Below are 19,080 nucleotides of genomic sequence, written 5' to 3' on the forward strand. Positions count from 1 at the left end.
GCATTCCATCTGGTGAGACTGACATTCAACATGCAGCTTGAATTTTACTACACCATTTAAACTGTCAACTGTTAGTAGTTTAACCAACAAGAAATTTCGAGGCGATGCCAAACAGGCAAAAACCATGAACAGTTCCTATCTGGTCCTATCAGAGGTGGACAAAGTACCCAACTTCATTACTTAAGTGAAAGTACAGATCCCACTGGTCAAATGTTACTCCGATGCAAGTGAAAGTTGTCCAGTCAATTTTTTTTTACTTACGTTAAAGTACTGAAGTACTTGCTTTTAAAAATACTTAAGTATCAAAAGTACATTTTCTGTCAACACATCGTTGTATTATTGCCACAACACTTACGAACCCTAATGCTGTTACCAAAGACAGAAATGTGAATTCACAAAATGAACGCATGCTGTGCATCATGGTGGTTTAATGTTAAGCTAGCTAGTCAGTGAAGCTTCACCTGACATGCTAGCAAACTCTTTTCAAACTTGAAATCATATTGGGTAGCTAATGTTACTAGAAAAGAAGGATTTCTACATCAGTGGCGGCTGGTAGTCTTTCAAACGGGAGGCTGGTCGGTTACGATATTTCCAGATTTTAAAAGAAAAAACATCAATTTTGCCCATACTCTTGCCTCTGATCTGGCTGATTGTTGGCAGCGTCACAAACTGTGAAATAACAGGTTCTTTTGGCCCATTAGCCTACTGTCCAATATACATGATGGTGGTGTTGGGGGGGTATATTTTAACATTTTATATTTTAAAATTGTGGCATGTTGTTTAAAAATTGATCATTATTGAAAGCAGCTCTTTGTCAGGAACCTCAGCAGTAGAGCTGGGTGCCACACATTTCATTCAATGACACTTTCCCTATATTTTACTTATTTTGACTGAGAAATGTTTTATTGACAATTTTGATAACCCTTCACTTTTAATCCAGGTCTGTAGTGTGAAATGTTCTCGGCTGTGTTTTTGTTTAAAAATGTTTTCCAAATTGTAGCTGTGTTTAATTCATTTCCAGAGAAATATATATTCCAATATAATATACTCAGCATAAACATTTTAAATAGATTCTATACTTTTGGTCCATCCATGACATATTACTAAAGTAGCCTATTTACTGTTGTTGATGTGGGTCACTTGCTGTTAGCCAATTCACTTTCTCATACCAGGAGAGCTGAAAGGAACGAGTATTATTCCCTACCTTTTTCACCAAGTCAATTTGAGGCGTTGGTCTACCCTGCTCTTTAATTTTAATTTTTTCCTCGAAAGGAAGACTGGCAAATGGCTTCGCCAAAATTAAATCAGCAATGCTTGGCATCCGTGCGCAGCTTTCTTGCTAGCTGACTAGCCCCCTCAAGTTCAAGTTCAGTCACTCAAATAAACGAAATTTCTGGAACTAAGATAGCAAACTTGACAACACTATATTTACACTTTATTTACAATGAAAATATATACAAACTAAAAAAGCTGGTAGAAACCGTATGTAATGAATGAAATCGAAATGTAAGCTGATCTCTTACAATACACCACAGCACTTGCGAATCTGCATGGGGCTGAACTGAAATTCACCGCTGCCTGTCTATAGTTGAAACGAGCTGTCAATCAAAGAAAATATCCGGCTGCTTTCACCAATCACCAGTCTCCTCGCGGAAACTGCCATGTCCCTCCCATGTGAGGCTGGGAGTCCATGGGCGGGCGTTTTCGCAGTATTTGTCCAATAACCGTCTTGCATTTTGAGATTGAAAAGCCCATCGCTCCCAAATGCCACTGAAGTCCACTGAGGCTGGGAGTCCGTGAGACTCCGTGGGCGGGCGTTTTTGCAGTATTTGTCCAATAATCGTCTTGCATTTTGAGATTGAAAAGCGCAGAGCTCCCAAATGCCATTGAAGTCCACTGAGGCTGGGCTGCATTGTGCTGTCACGAGGGGGAAAAACTCACGCACACATTAAAGTTATAAGAGAATGATTTCGCACTGTAGTGGGTTGAGCACATATATTTCTATGATTCTGGATCTGAAATAGCAATGTTATAAGGTCGGCTATAACATAAGCCTAGTGCAATTCATCCTACACGATGTTCGTCATTTTTAGAGGAGGCTGAGCCTCCCTCGTTGTCTTAGAGCAATCGCCCGTGTCTACATTGTTTATTTGGCAAGATTATGCTAAAATATATTTCTGAAAGGACTTCAGATAAGTTAACGTTATTCATGTTAGCATAACTCTGTTTTTACATGCTAACTAACAGTGTCCAAGTTAACTAGCTATGTGTTAACGTTAGCCGTGGACAAGGCTACGGCAACTTGGTGGGCAAATCCATAGAAAGTCATTTGACTAACCAGACTGCATAGCTACGTTTGCAACGTTACCACTAGCTCTAAAAGCACAGACAACTTCATTGCAAGCTTTCTTTTGGAATTAAATGTTTATATACCTCAATACGCTTCCGCAGGGTGGACAGCGAGTTTTTATAGGCCGTTACGTGGTTCGTTTTCGACAAACAAAGCAAACATTTAAAATGAAACGTATCTTTAATCCTTTCAGAAAATTGAAACATGGGTTCTTGGGTGCATTCATTCCCCAGAAGAACTGCCTCCTTCCATTCTGCCATCAACTGATTGTGTTCAAATAATGCTGCTGAGAAATCACTGAACTTGATTTTATACAGTCTATGGACGTGACGTGACCCTAGTGATTACTGATCGGCTCTCAGTGTCACCTGGGAAAAAAATCAATGGCATTTTAGAAAAGAAAAGAACAAAACATCCACTTTCAAAGCTGCTTCATAGTAACAAGTAACGAGGACCTTGATAGAAATGTAGTGGAGTAAAAAGTACGATATTTGCCTTTCAAATGTAGTGAAGCTAAAGTCATAAGTTTCCCAAAAAAAAATACTCAAGTAAAGTACAGATACTCAAAAAGTGTACTTAAGTACAGTACTCAAGTAAATGTACTTTGTTAGTGTCCACCTCTGGGTCCTATATCTGCATGCAACATGGTACATGGCCAAATGGGAGGCTTTGGGTGACTATGGTCACCTAGAAATCGATCAGGGAAAAAAAAAATTATGCTGCCCAAGCTAGTCCTATATGAACACTGTTAGGACATGTTGTGCTTTTTGTGATAAATATCTAACATAATCTAATAGGAGCTTAGACATGACATTTTCGGAGCAGGACCTATAGACCCCTTTCACATGACGTCACCGCGCCGCGAGATTTTGTTAGGCGCCATTTTGGAAGACCAAGTACATGCACTCACAATATAAAACAAAGTACGAGCGAGAGTAAAGTGACACGATGGCTGATAATTCTGGTTATGTGAGTACATTACCAGCTGCAGAAAGGGCACGGTATGTGGAGAAACTGGCTGTGATTGATGGGTTTGACCCATATGATAAGACTCGGGGCAAGGGAGAATGGAAACATAAGGAGGACCGGACACCAATTCTGCCATCTGTTTGCTACCCAGACATTGTAAACTATTTGTTGTTTACACCCAGTGCCTACACTCAGTGTTCAAACTATGCCGATATTTTCGGGGGGGTTCCTTTTTTTCCCTTGGGGGGGGGCGCTTGCGCTTGTCTCGGAGCGCGGATCTCCAAACACATGAGAAGCCTATCTTGCGCATATCACGCGGACTCCACACCTCCACACACGCATCGCGTCTGAAGTCATAACTCATCAGGGGAAATCGTGTCCGCATTGGCATGTTCAAAAAACAACCTCGCGTCAACAATGATACCACATGCAAGAAAAAAAAAAACAGTCAGGCTACTCAACAACCAACCTGGCAGCAGCGAGCAAGCCCCAAACCATCCTAAATTATTATTATTATTATTATTATTATTATTATATTGTAGAAGTCTGGGAGGCTTGCTCCTCATACAGTTATCAACTTGGGGCCACTTTAGCATGTTTTAAATCTGAATTTCTTGCGTTTGCTTACCTCAAAGTGTCTGCAGATCATGCACAGACTTATCCATTATATCCACAGTTTTTTGCCAAGTCTCACACAGGTTTCTTTCAAGTCTACTGTTGGGCCAATAAATCATAAATAAAACAGCTCAGATTTGTTTAAGTCGTTTGCCACTCCACTTTATTCTCGTGGGTTCACATACCGCTGCCGTTATTTCCCCCAATCACGAGTTTGTTGGTCTTCCAAAATGGCGCAGGGTCTGTTTACTTCCGGTTTCGGGTGACGTCAGTGAAAGGGGTCTATAGTGTGACCAGGGCCATAGGTCTATAATAATTTCAGGGTATGGTTTCAACACCGCACCTAAAGCTAGCTGGGCATGTTGGCTGAGTAAAAGCCATATTAGCAACAATACATTTCCTGTATTAATTAATTTACACTTTTGTTTTTTGATTTACAAAGAAAAAAAACAAAATGGTTTGAAATATAATATTTGATATTAATTATGCTAAAAATGAAAATGACTCTTAATGTTTTATTTTTAATTTCTGTCACTAGCACGAAAATAGAATGACCAAAAAGTGCAATGACCATTAGACACCCCACACACACACGGGTTAGCAGCTGTGCGGTAGTGGAGAACTAGCTACTTAGTGAAAACTGTCAATAATCAAACATTTAGAGAAATTTGAGTAAAATTTTAAAGAGTAATAAAAATAAACTTAAAATAGTATCCGAGTTTTAAATAAAATAGTGTGTAAATTGGTATTGTAACCACAGGGACATTTAGCATTAATTTCTGGGGATGTACACAACCGAAATGCCATTTAAACAACACACACGGCAGCCATCTTACGTATGCACTGCCGAAATCAAGTATTACAATGTCCTAAGATGGCTGTTATGTGAAATCAGTATATAGTCAGTAGTTCTTCCTCTTCATGGCCTCGCTGTCCATGTGCCTTCTCCGTGGATCTACAGAACAGGGTCGAGACCCCCACAGACCTCAGTCCAAGCATCCAGGCAATTTCTTACCTTTACCATCTGAGGACACTGGGAGATTAAGTAGTCTTCTGGGCTGAGGTCTGGCACCGGGGCTTTTATTCGTTTATTCTTTTAATCTACTCCGTGTGTGTTCGCGCATGTGTGAGCGTGTGAGCACACACATGTGCAACAAGCGCAAACCCTTCCAGCTGTTGCGGCCACCCTGTAGAGCTCATTTCCCAGGTGTTGGGCACATTTTTAAAGTAATCTCCCTTCTCACACACGCACGCACGCACGCACTCCACTCCACCGGTCCGATTAATCTGTGCGCAGGAGGATTTAGGTTGCAGCCCTGACAACTGTCGGAGTTGAACTCGCACTTGCACAAACACTTGCTGGATGTGATACATGTCGAAATTCTGATGTGAGGTTTGTATACGTATTGGACATTCACACAACTTTCACAGTTGAGAAAGGCTTAGCCACACATGTGTTTAAACTGCCAGAAAGTGCAGCGAGCCACACTCAGGGAACATGGGTATGTACAGCTATCGACATTCAAACGTCCGAATCAATGACAGGAGGGGTTTTTCAGTGATGGATACATGATATTTGGTTCGTGATTAATATCCCAAGACTTTAAGATGCTGTATCTGTTGATTGTTGAGGCGATGTCGCTGTAGAACTGGAGAACGGGAAAGACACTCTGAGAACCTTCTGTGGGAAAACGTGGTGTTTCAGGAGTCTTTTTTTTTTTAACAGCAATTGCAGAAATTTTAGCATGAATTTACCTACACAAAACATCTGTTTTTCACATCCATGTATTATTATGAATGCTCAGATTAACACGATGGTCTAACTTAACATTACTATATCTCTCCAAAACTTTCCTTTTTTTTTCCCCCATTAACCCAGCTCATGATGATGGTAATTTATATTTGTAACTTTTCTTGCCTGCTAACAATTATAAGTTTTCTGAAAAAAAAAAAATCGAGGAAGATTTGGTCCCCGGGAAATATCTTCATGTAACATTCATAAGCAGTTTCTTCACTAAATTGTAGCTGTTCGTACGAGGGTACTTCAAAACGTTCTCAGCCTCACCCAGAAAACATCACAGAAGAAAGATTTTTCTTGCATTATTTTTCAACATGGTCTCCTTTTACTTCAATGCACTCGGTCCACCGATGTTCATGTTTCGCTATCCCTTTGCGGACGAAGGTCACGTTTTGAGCCTCCAGATCCTCCTCAACAGCATGGATGACTTTATCATCACTCTCACAATGGCGACCACACCATTGGGATTTCAGTTTGGGAAACGAATAGAAGTCAGACGTTGCCAGGTCGGGTGAGTAAGGTGCATAGGGCAACAGTTCAAAGCCACATTTGGCTGCTTCTGCCCCTGTCACCTGTGCTGTGTGGACGGGCACATTGTCCTGGAGCAACAGCACACCAGATTGAAGCTTTCCTCTCCTTTTTTCTTTGATTGCTTCTTTCATTTGAGTTTTTGTGGACAACGGTATAAGTATACAGTTATGCCCCAAAATGGGAGTTACAGCCCTTGTTTCTGGGTGAGGCCAAGAACTTTTTGAAGTACCCTCATACAAACAAATCCAAATCCATTTTCTGAGTGTTAAAGTTCTAGAAAGTTCTTGAAAGTCTGGCAGGTAAATGTCAGAACATTTCCACAGGGTTGGTTTGTATGATTTTGTAGCTTGTAGTGTCACAACCTGGCTTACAAGGCCACAACAAATACTGGAGACACATCGTTTTTAGAAGTAGTAGCCTTTATTTGTCGCATGTACACTTAAGCACAGCAAAATTCCTCGTCTGCCTTTAACCCATCTGAAGCAGTGAACACATTGCATGCACATACAAGTGAGCAGCGAGCGCACACACACATACCCAGAGCAGTGGGCAGCTATGCTACAGCACCCAGGGAGCAGTTGGGGGTTAGGTGCCTTGCTCAAGGGCACTTCAGCCATGATACAGAGGGAGGGGTTAGTGCTGTTCATTCACTCAACTCCCCTCACATTTTTCCTGCCAGTTCCGGGAATCGAAGCAGCAATTCTTTAGGCCCAAGACTGCTTCTCGATCCTTCAGGCCAAGGCTGCCCCAGTTTTCAGCATTAAATAAAGTAATTTATTAAACAACTCTTATTTAGCAAAAGAAGCAGGATAACAAAATATCCAGAAGGCCACAGCCTTCCAGGCAGAAAATAACATCAGACAGGAGCCAGCAAGCAAGCAAGGGGAGAGTCTCACCATCTTTGAGACATGCAGGTGAAGCCAATTCCCAGACTGTCAGGGAGGGACTAAATCTGGACTGGACCTAAGGAAAAACACTCCCAAAGAGAAAGGCAGAGAGAGAAAGAGGGACAAAGACCCAAGAGTAAAAAAACCAAGGTACAAGACCCCCAGCCCAAAACCAGGTAAACAAGTCAGGCTGGCAAAAAGGGTCAGGGGTCATCACAGTAGGAATGTTGTATGAAATATAATGTAGTTTGTAGAAATGTTTTTGGGCGGCATGGTGGTGTAGTGGTTAGCACTGTTGTCTCAAGGCAAGAAGGTTCTGGGTTCGAGCCCAGAGGCTGACGTGGGCCTTTCTGTGTGGAGTTTGCGTGCTCTGCCCGTGTCTGCGTGGGTTTCCTCCGGGTGCTCCGGTTTCCCCTACAGTCCAAATACATGCAGGTTAGGCTAATTGGTGGCTTTAAATTGACCATGGGTGTGAATGGTTGTTTGTGTCTGTGTCAGCCCTGCAATGACCTGGTGACTTGTCCAGGGTGTACCCCGCCTCTTGCCCATAGTCAGCTGGGATAGGCTCTGGCTTGACTGCGACCTTGCACAGGATAAGTGGTTACTGATAATGGATGGAATGGTTTTTGTACTGTTGGAGAATAAACTATTTCAAACCTGTTGAATACATTACTGACCGTTCTGATATCATCTTCTGTTAGATGCATTAGCATTTGATAGCATGTTCCTCAAAAGGCTAGCTATTTATGCATGCTAGTTCTTATTATGATTTCAGTAAGAGTCTGGTTTTTTTTAAGGTGGTCAGCAACAGACTTGCTCACTCTAGGGGTCATAGGTAAGTTCCTGGCGGAGGACTGCGCAGATCCAGACATGTTAATTGCAGAGAACACATGGACCTAGAGAGGGAAATGAACATGTAATCTGTGGCCAAATGGTGGGGTGAGCTGAATGCTGGTCATTTAATTGCTTTCACACAGACTTGATTGAATTATCTGCCCAGGTCCAGGTTCTAATTGAATTGCAAGGCCTGGGGAGGCTCTGCCAAAGTCTCTTCTATTACCACGATGAAACAAACTCTTTCATCCGCTTCAGAGTAGTGAGGATAAAGAAGATGGGCTGACTGTAACTTGTGACCACCAATGAATACCATTACATCTGATTAAAGGTTGGTTATTTACTGTATATCTGCATGCACCTCCTCAGAAGTGTAACTACACGTCATGGCAATGCAAACCGTAACAGCTCTGATTGGTCCGCTTGGTAGCATCACGTTTTCTCCGATGTCAGAAGTCTATCATCATGATTTTGTGTTACTATACAACCCCAATTTCAAAAAAATTGAGATGCTGTGTAAACTGTAAATTAAAACAGAATACGATAATTTGAAAATCATGGAAACCCTGTATTTCACTGAAAATAGTACAAAGACAACATATCAAATGTTGAAACTGAGAAATTTTACTGTTTCTCGAAAAATATATGCTCATTTTGAATTTGATGTCAGCAACACATTTCAAAAGAGTTGGGACGGGGCATGTCTGCCACTGTGTTGCATCACCTCTACTTTTAACAACACTCTGTAAGCGTTTGGTAACTGAGGAGACCAGTTGCTGTAGTTTTGAAAGAGAAATGTTGTCCCATTCTTGCCTGATATACAATTTCAGTTGCTCAACAGTTCGGGGTCTCCTATGTCATATTTTGCGCTTCATAATGCGCCAAATGTTTTAAATGGGAGACAGGTCTGGACTGCAGGCAGGCCAGTTTAGCACCCAGACTCTCTTACTACAGAGCCATGCAGTTTTAATGTGCGCAGAAAGCAGTTTGGCATTGTCTTGCTGAAAGAAAGAAGGCCTTCCCTGAAAAAAATTTTGTCTGGATAGCAGCATATTGCTCTCAAACATGTGTATATATCATTGAGCATTAATGAGGCCTTCCCAGATGTACAAGCTACCCATGTCATGTGCACTAATGCACCCTCATACCATCACAGATGCTGCTTTTGAACTGTGTATTGATAACAAGCCGGATGGTCCCTCTCCTCTTTAGCCTGGAGGACGTGGTGTTCATGATTTCTAAAAAGAAGTTCTAATTTTGATTCGTCAGACCTCAGGACAGTTTTCCAATTCACCTCAGTCCATCATAAAAGAGCTCAGGCCCAGAGAAGGTGGCGGTGTTTCTGGATATTGTTTATATCTGGTTTTAACTTGCATTTGCAGATGCAGTAATGAACTGTTTTCACAGACGATGGTTTTCTGACGTGGTCCTGAACCCATACAGTGATTTCCACTACAGACACGTGTCTGCTTTTAATGCAGTGTCTCCTGAGAGCCTGAAGATCACAGGCATCCAGTGTCAGTTTTCAGCCTTGTCTCTTGCATACAGAGATTTCTCCAGATTCTCTGAATCTTTTAATTATATTATGGACCATAGATTGTGTGATGCCCAAATTCTTTGCAATTTTACACTGAGGAATGTTATTCTTAAATTGTTGCACTGTTTGCCCATGCAGTCTTTCACAGAGCGGTGAACCCCTCCCCATCTTTACTTCTGAGAGACTCTGCCTCTCTGGGACGTTCTTTTTATACCTAATCATGTTACTGGCTTGTTGCCAATTAACCATATTAGGGTTTTTTGGTTTGTTTGTTTTTTTAGCATTACACAACTTTTTCAGTCTTTTGTTGCCACCGTCCCAACTTTTCTGAAACGTGTTGTTGACATCAAATTCAAAATGAGCATAAATTTTTCAAAAAACAATAAAATTTCTCAGTTTCAACATTTGATATGTTGTCTTTTGGCTATTTTGAATGAAATATGGGGTTTCCATAATTTTCAAAGTATCATATTCTGTTATTTATGTTTTATACAGCGTCCCAACATTTTTTTGGAATTGGGGTTGTAAATATTACAGCGGTGAGGCTCTATAGTGGCTGTAGATCATTATTATGGCCAGTTTAATCCTGCAGGATCGCGCACTTTTCCATCTTTTTTCTTCTAACAGACTCCCAATAAACATACAGTGTAACAACCTGATTAAATAATCAAGCCTCTGTCAATCAGCGATTGATAGAACCGTGGATTTATTTTTTAAAAAATTAAGTTTCAAAACAATATGTCCATATTATTTTCTAGTTACCATTCCTACAGTGAAACACAGAACTCACATTGTTTGTTTGTTTTTTCGCTCTTCTTTAATGTCTGTAAATCTGGTGTGTTTCTTGTGACGGCGCCTCCTAGAGGACATGCTCACTTTACATGCAAGTATAAATAGTTCACCTTGTGCTCACATTGTCGATTCTACATGGTAGTACTGTATAAACCGGCCTTTAGTCAGGGCAGCTGTAGATCACAGCAAATCGCAAAAGTTAGATTTACAGTAGAAAGTTTGTTTTCTTATAGTCATCTCATCCCATCTCATTATCTGTAGCCGCTTTATCCTGTTCTACAGGGTCGCAGGCAAGCTGGAGCCTATCCCAGCTGACTACGGGCGAAAGGCGGGGTACACCCTGGACAAGTCGCCAGGTCATCACAGGGCTGACACATAGACACAGACAACCATTCACACTCACATTCACACCTACGGTCAATTTAGAGTCACCAGTTAACCTAACCTGCATGTCTTTGGACTGTGGGGGAAACCGGAGCACCCGGAGGAAACCCACGCGGACACGGGGAGAACATGCAAACTCCGCACAGAAAGGCCCTCGCCGGCCACAGGGCTCGAACCCAGAACCTTCTTGCTGTGAGGCGACAGCGCTAACCACTACACCACCGTGCCGTCGTTTTCTTATAGTATATAGCTTATTTACTTACAGTCTGAGGAAATCCTCTTAAAACTATTTTAGGTCCTGATGTAGATAACATGAAGGTAGTAACTCATTTGAGCCAGAGAAGAAAATATTTTATGTAATGATCATAGCCTACACACATACACACCCCTCTGTCTTTCATTGTAGGATCTGCCCCCCCATAGGCACACACACACACCAACCCCCCCCCCCCCCCCAATCATCTGTATTTCTCTGCTTTCAGCACTTTTTTCTGCTGCGCTAACAAAACCAAACATCCTGTAGGGCCCCACCCTCTTTTCTCATCTTTTCTTTTTCAGCGCACACTCACAAATGTGTGCACACACACACACCTCTCCCGTGCGTCTCTTTTAATGTAGCTTTTATTAAATGCAGTTTCAGGCTGGCTTTGGAACGCTTGAATGAACAGCCAGCGGAAAAAGGGGAGGGGATCCGTTACTGCTACATTCACCCAGCCTCAGACAAAGGAGTCATTTTGTGGGGATATATATATATAAAATGAGCGAGTGTGTGTGTTTGGGTTATTTGTGTGTACATGCGTACATACGTGTATGTACGCATTTTTTATGGATTAACCACAGCTTACAGCCAGCGGTCTCCCAGTATCAAAGTGTTTGCAGGCGGCCATGATGGATACAGAAGGAGCCATATCCGGTGGCTGCTGGCAAACACTTTTAGTAGAGCACAGATCTTCTAAAAGGCCCGACACTGCCCAGTCTGAACGAACACACACGCGCACACAAACAGACGCATGTAGCCGTCTGGGGCGGCAAGTCCGTCTTTAGTGGCCACATAAATCAGCATGGACGACATGGTCTGGAAACCTTTGAAACAACCAGCAAATTACCTGCAATAAAATCCGACTAGTGTTCTGTGCACTGCCTCAAGGTGTGGGTTTTACACACAGCGTGCACACTAAGCCTCCAGTTACGCTGCTGTTACTTTTTCGTCTCAAACAGTTATTAAGAGTAATAAACACGAGCAAGAAAGAGCTCGAGGGTGGGCCTGTCGCCGTTTGTGTCCTTCACTTTTAGCAGTCAAGCAGACTCAGGATTCTTGTTTGACACCGAGCCTGGAACCACTTTGAGGTGATCTGGAGCATTTTGACAGGCCTGCTGCTAAATTATACTTGAAGTGTTTATAAATTCCATTAGAATGTTACAACCTTCTTTTCTACCTTTATTCAAGAGTAAATTTTCTTTTGAAACCAGCTCCCAAAGTGCACTTATGCTTAACGATTTAAATAGGGAGGAGGGGAAAAAAAAAGAAAGAAAGAAAAACACACTGAAGGAATATATTCCTAGCTGTAACGATTTCGCGTAGCCACAGAGTATAGTTTTCAACTAACAACAAAAAGTGACTGCGTTAAATTGAGCAATTACTGTTTCATATAAATGGGGTCATGCTCATTGTGTTTAGGAAATTATTCCGCACTTTTGAGGTATTCACGCATTTGGAAGTTTCCTTAGAAATTCTGGAAACAGCAACAGTGTGTCAATCAAAGCTAAGTGTAATTTACAGTGTAATTACTTTCAGATTACAGTCCTTCGTAACTCACCACCACGTCTGAAGGAAACGTTCAACAAACGTTCAGTGAAATTAAAATGATATTTATACTTCCAACAGTTTTGTCTCACTTCTAATGTCATTCTTCCTTCATACTGTTTGTACTGTATGAACGAAATGCTAAATCTGTAGCGTCAGTCATTAGCAATGCAGCATCTGCTCAGTATTGATGTTTTCTAACAGCTTATTAACAGATCAATCAATGATCAACTGACAACATGGATGCAAAACATATCATAGCTGTTGAATTCACGAAACTGGCTGGTCGGAAGATGATTACTCGTCTCTAACACAACGCTGTAATTCAAACGCTAGGTTAATATTAATGTAGTCGTTCTTACACAGCGGATCGTATGATGGACAGGCTACATAGTCTAAAGTTATTAAAAAGCAGATAGAAATGTGTCATTATTTCAGAAATAAAAATGTATAATCATTGACGTGGCGATGTTTTCTTCAAATAGAGATTTACTGAATATTTATGGAAGGAGTCTCCAGTTTTCCTGCTAATGAAATGTACAGGACAGAGGCGTTTATGCTTCGTGGTTTCTCACGAACATGACGAGCTGCATTTTAGTTTGTTGTATTAAAGGAGAACTGAAGGCAAAATTTTTAGTATCAAAATTCTATTTCTCCATTTTATTAAATATAGGAATGCATTTATTTTTGATAGCTATTTTGTCGCTGCTATAGCAAGTTATGAGTGTTTGAAATACACTCTGTAATATATCAGTCCAAATGTCAAAGCGATGGCCGTAAACGAGATTTGTTGAGACCTGTGCGAGACATCATAGGACGGAAGGAAAACGTACAGCGGAAATCAAAGCGGGAAGCTGGAGGTTTTGTTTGTTTTGATAGCAATCAGGAAAGTTTGAAAAAAGTAGGCAGTAATCATCATTTAAACTCGTTTTTGTGCAATACTTCGTTTGGAAAACAGTTTTCTAAATGGCGGCACTGACACCTGGCTGACACTTGACGTTTCGAAGTCTCGCACAAGTCTCGTGAAGATCGCACGGATAAGCGACGCCTGCCGTGGACCAAACGAACTAAATTTAACACGGCTAAAAACTGAATAGGCCGATAAGTATAATATTTAATTGCAATTACTTGCCAATACGAGTCACGATACAAGGTTACTAAAACCGAAAACGTAACTGAATAACACGCTAATTAAGAAATAAAGCAAGTTTAAAAATGACTTCAGATCCCCTGTAACTTAAAGATTCTGACTGCAAAGTTGAATTCTGGGCAAAATGTTCTATTTCTATTGCTGTTGGAGTTTCAAGATGTTTCGCTGCTGCACACACACATATATTGTACACACACACACACACCGTGTATCCTGTGTGTAAATGTTTTGCCGAGATAAAAACCATCCCAGGTGCAAGCAGCAATATCATGTGACCACCGAGTTTGACCTACTTTTAACTAAAACAAGTTGGCGTGGGCAAACTTAGCAGACTCGGTTCTCCCGCTAGCTAAAAGCCGGCGGAAAAGGAAAGCCTGCTGAGTGAGTGCAACTGCAAGATAGAGCAATGTTAGATAGATGACGTCAATTTTCTGGACAGATAACTAAATCATTCTAGCTATGTAGTACTTAGCTATCTTAGCCTTAGAATGCATGGGCTCGACTCCACGGTAGCGATATGTTATGGAGTTAAACACCTAATGTTTTGATCTTACAGAGGAAGAAACGATGACACAAAAGCAGTAACGGGGAAAAGATATTTGTCTTTTGTGTCACGGATCTATTCGCGAAGGTCAACCACAAATTACATCCCTGCGACTCAAAACTCTCCGAGGTCGATGCAGAATCACGATGTTTTCCGCACGTCACCATCTTGGTGTGACACAGTTCCATAGTTGTACTAATTAGTTCAAGCTCTTTGCGTTCAACTGTTTCCGTAGGGCCGTACTGTTTACCTCAAGAGGGAGTAAAATGCTTCCAAAATGGAGAAACGCAACCCTCAGGACGTCAAAGTGATCACATCTCGTTTGCATTATAGTGTTCTTGCAAGACATAGGATGCACAATAAAAAAATTTTAAATTTCAGGTGACTTTGCAGTCAGCACCTTTTAAAGAAAGAAAAACAAATAAGAGCTGCTGAGGGAACAGCTTAAATAGCGTACGTGATGACTAGCTAATCTCGCATTCCATTCGCAGTCCATGATGTATGTAACTCTAAATTGATTTTAAAAAAACATGATATGTTGTTTAATAGGTTTAAATATTCTAATCATTGGCATGTTGCTGTTGTATAAGAATCATATAACACTTCAGGATGTGCAGTTGTTGGAAATTATTATACATACAGGACACTTTTTCGATGGAATTAAAACATTAAAACATAAAATATTCCCTTCTAGCGGGTTTCATTCATTTGGTTTGATAGCATACAATATTGTTAGCATATCGCTTATCCTACCCAATGGAGAATGAGCACTGAATATGGTTTTCAATATTGCATGGTTGTCAAGACAACATGATGTCACATGTCGGAGACGTAAAACTTCTGCGCTAGTGTGTGACTTTGACAATTTGTAAACAAACATGGTCGCCAGGTTTGCTTCGTTAAATACGGAGGATTTTGAGAGAATTTTGAAGGAGAACGACGCGTTGAACACCTGAAAGGAATGTGTATGTATAATAATAATAATAATAATAATATTGGCTGGCTTTTTTACATGGTATATCAGATATATTCCATTCAGCTAGCATGATAATGAACGAGTTGAAGATGAGTTGAATATATCTGATAGACCACTCAACGCCAGCCAGGCTTTTAGTACTCAAGTCCAGGACTCGTACCCTAATTTTAAGGACTCATGACTTGGAATTGCAACTGATGACTCAGACTTGTGCATTAACTGCATTCGGACTCGTAAATTGGAGACGAGGATTCGGATTTTTTCTTAATTCTTTGTAACCTGCCATAATAATCTGGCATAAGATATTTATATCTACATTAATTTTTATACTAATTTCGTGCAAGTGTGTTACACCTGCGCGCCTTGGTGCGTGCATCAGATAGACTCTTGCGCACGTGTGCCATAAACGACTCACACCTGCACAGGATTAAGGCGCAATCAGCCTGCTGATATAAAAACTGTGAAAACACACTTACCTTGCGAAGTATTGAGTTGCATTGCTGACACATTACCGAGCCTTATTTCTTTTTTTGGTTTCCTGATCCCTGATTTCCTGTTTCTCGTCTTTGATTCTACCAAGTCTACGATAACCTGTTTGTGCCTCGCTCGACCTACTGCCTGTTTCACCGTTTTACGATTTTACTGGATTGTTTACCCGTCTTCACTTGTATTAATAAACACATCATCTGCACTTACATCCGTCTCCCAACCATCTCCGACAGAATACTTCGCACTCCCTGATAAAGAGAACGTACATTCACCCGTTCATACATCATGTTCAGGAACAAGCTAATATTAATGGCACTAAAACGGCCACTGTCAAATGGTGCGGTTGGAGTCTTGTTCTCGGATCAATAGTGGACTCGACTCGAAAATTTTTTTTTTAATGACTCGGACTTGAACACTGGGGACTCGAGACTGGAGGTTTAGTGACTCGACTACAACACTGACGCCAGCCAATATTATTTAAATAATCAACTTTGGTGATGTAATGGATTTTTTTTTTTAAAGATTTTTTTACCTTTATTATTGGATAGGACAGTGTAGAGACAGGAAATGAGCGGGAGAGAGAGACGGAGAGGGATCAGGAAATGACCTCGGGCCGGAATCGAACCCGGGTCCCTGGATTTATGGTATGGCGCCTTATCCACCTGAGCCACGACGCCCCCGATGTGATGGATTTTTGTCCTATAGCAACACGTCCTGTCATGTTTTATTCCTTAATCAGTGATTCGCTTGTCCCAAAGCTCCAGATGACAAAACTTTCCCCATTTCCAATTTTGACTTCTCTCAGGAATTCTTCTGTTTTTACTTCAGCCGACTCTTATTAAGCATTAGTTTAAACATCATCGTGTGACAGTTTTACACATCCACTGCATTTTCATGAACCGTACACTGACCCGATTGGATAGAATCATCTGGAAATAAATGTTAAGATGTACAAAGCCTGTGCAGTTTGACTCGCCTCAGGACACAGCGGATGAGTGTAAGCATGGCCCCTCCATGTTTATTTTCTCAGCTCAGGCTCTAATTACTGTGCCATTGTCTTTCTAATACACGAATACGTTAGCACTGATTGGGGCAGAAGCCCGAGCTCATTTTACACCACTCTCGCATACTTTCTCACTTCCATGTCCATGTGCATTTCCACTTGAATTTGTTTTATTTTCTCCGGATGTACAACCACTCTGTTTTCCTTCTTCTACCGTAGTGCTGCTTCTCATTTCCATGGGCGCAGTTTTGATAGGTTCAAGTCCCAGTCCACCCCTTTAGCTCCGTAGTCCGAGCTTCATTTAGGGATTGTGTTGACATTGAATGCAAGAGCCTCATATTTCACTTCATCCACCGTTTATTTTGGCCATAAATCATAAAAGAAGGAAAACATGTCACGGCTAATGGGAGGTGAAGTACCTTATTGCTGTGGTGGTGTATATTTTCCTTCAGCCCATTTCCCCATCCTCGAACGTTTATTAATGCCTCATCCGGAATCAAATTCGAGTGTTGAATATTTTACCATGCTTTTAAATATGGTTATGGCAGAGAGTAGTGTCATTGTATGTCATTATATCTGGAGGGGGAAAAAAAAAAAAGAACACGTGGAATGTAAGAGAGTTGTCACGCTGGGATTCTTGTCGGAGGCTTATGAGAACTTGGATGTGGGAAAGGCTGAGTTTGTTTATATTCTTTCGACAGCGAGAGAGTATGTTCTGTACATGCAAGCGTTCGCGTGTGTGTGGTGGGTTCGCCAACACCTTTGCTCTTGTGGTTGATGGAGGCGATGAAGTGGGATAAAGAGCGACAGTTTGAGAGAGAGCAGGTGAAAGAGAGCATGGGATAGAGGGAGTCTTTCTGTCTGACCTGATTTCTTGAAATACCAGGCGCCCCAGAAGGGCCGCAAGGCTCCGGTTAACCCCTGCCCTCCGTAATTGAGCCCAAAGAACGTGATGTCAGCAAGTCAGCAGATGCGGCTCTACTTACTTTTAAGACGTTTAGCGGCTGGACCGAGCCTTGACTGGGGGCAGTTGCTGCAAATAACCTCATCGGTCAGCAACCATAGATTCCAGCTAAGACCATGGAGGATGACGAGTCTGCTTTATTGCTCTCGGCTTCCTTGAGAGGAATAGAAACTCGAATGCATACGTTAACCATGTGTGGCATCGAAAAGAGAGCAGTGTATTAGATACGAGTTTGAGTTGAGAAGTTTTACAGAATGTTTGGCTAGGCGAGGCAGACTCTCCCTCGAAAACCAGATGTGAATATTTTTTTTCCCTTTTCTGTCTTTATATGTCTCTCACTCTCTCTGTCTCCTTTGCTGCCTGTCCACGCAGGGGTTGGGCCAGCGCACAGGGATGTGCTCTCCATCCTCGTCCAAGCCTGTTACAGTACACCACTTCGTTCCTGCGGTCGGAAAATACTGTTGTTGTTTGTTATGGCTATATAATGATGTCTCTCAGGGATCCAAGCACTCCATGTGAACCATTAATAAGGTTTCTTAACTGGGAGATCCTGACACAAATTACTGTTTAACCCAGACAGAAGGGTGAAAAAAGACCAGGGTAAGTTACTCAGGGAAATTTTCCTCATTCTACTCTTGGGCCCAATGCAATAAATAAAAAGCATTTGATACAGTGCCCAAGCAGGTGCAGTGCATTTTGGGAGGTCTTCCCAGGTCAGGAGCTGGAAGGTTTCTGAAGCGAAGACGATAGTGTTCACTAAAATACAGGATGGAAGGACTAACCTTTCTATGTGAAATGGTACAGCTCAGCTATGCTGGCAAACCCCATACTCTGTAGCAATAATGGTTTATGATTAATTTCTCCACCTTCTCGTTCCCCTTCTCTCTCGGTCTCAATTCTCCCTGAAAGAGATGACATCCGTGAGCAAATCACAGGAAATGGAGCACTCTTAATGTGTCAGGAGGGAGCAAAGGGGGTCCAGTAATTCAGTTCAAGCAGAATGCTGTGTTTGCCTGGCCTCTTCTTAGAATGGTTCAGCTTCACTCCCATGGCCCATAATTTCCTTCCCATGCCTGGGCCCTTGGCAGATGTGAAGAATCAAAGAGCAGACTTCACTTTTTTCCTCATTCCACGACTGTTTTTCTGTCTTCCAGCATGCCAGTCAAGTTTCTTCAAGCCAGCACAGGGCGATGAGGCGTGTCTGCCATGTCCCATCAACAGCCGCACCACCAACAATGGTGCCACCAACTGCGTGTGCCGCAACAACTACTACCGCACCGACTCGGACCCCATCCAGATGCCCTGTACAAGTAAGTCACTTCAGTGGAACACCATATTTATCATCACAATTACAATAAGAGTGTTAATGGTCAACTGACAAATGTCATCCTGTGCTCATTCTCAAAGACGGTGTTTTTCTAGTTTTCAGTAAATTGTATGTGTATCTTCAGAA

The 19,080-nt window shown here is 41.7% G+C and overlaps 1 protein-coding gene across 1 annotated transcript in view; it reads left to right on the forward strand.

Moving 5' to 3' along the window:
* Positions 1-19,080, forward strand: part of ephb2b (eph receptor B2b) — a 399,332-nt gene that overhangs the window by 235,028 nt on the left and 145,224 nt on the right. Inside the window, exon 4 of the mRNA XM_060910500.1 lies at positions 18,782-18,937. Coding sequence (XP_060766483.1) covers positions 18,782-18,937 — 156 coding nt within the window. The remainder of the gene's footprint in view (positions 1-18,781; positions 18,938-19,080) is intronic.

The sequence above is a fragment of the Neoarius graeffei genome, chromosome 26 (genome assembly GCF_027579695.1).
Source record: "Neoarius graeffei isolate fNeoGra1 chromosome 26, fNeoGra1.pri, whole genome shotgun sequence".
In the NCBI taxonomy this organism is placed as follows: domain Eukaryota; kingdom Metazoa; phylum Chordata; class Actinopteri; order Siluriformes; family Ariidae; genus Neoarius; species Neoarius graeffei.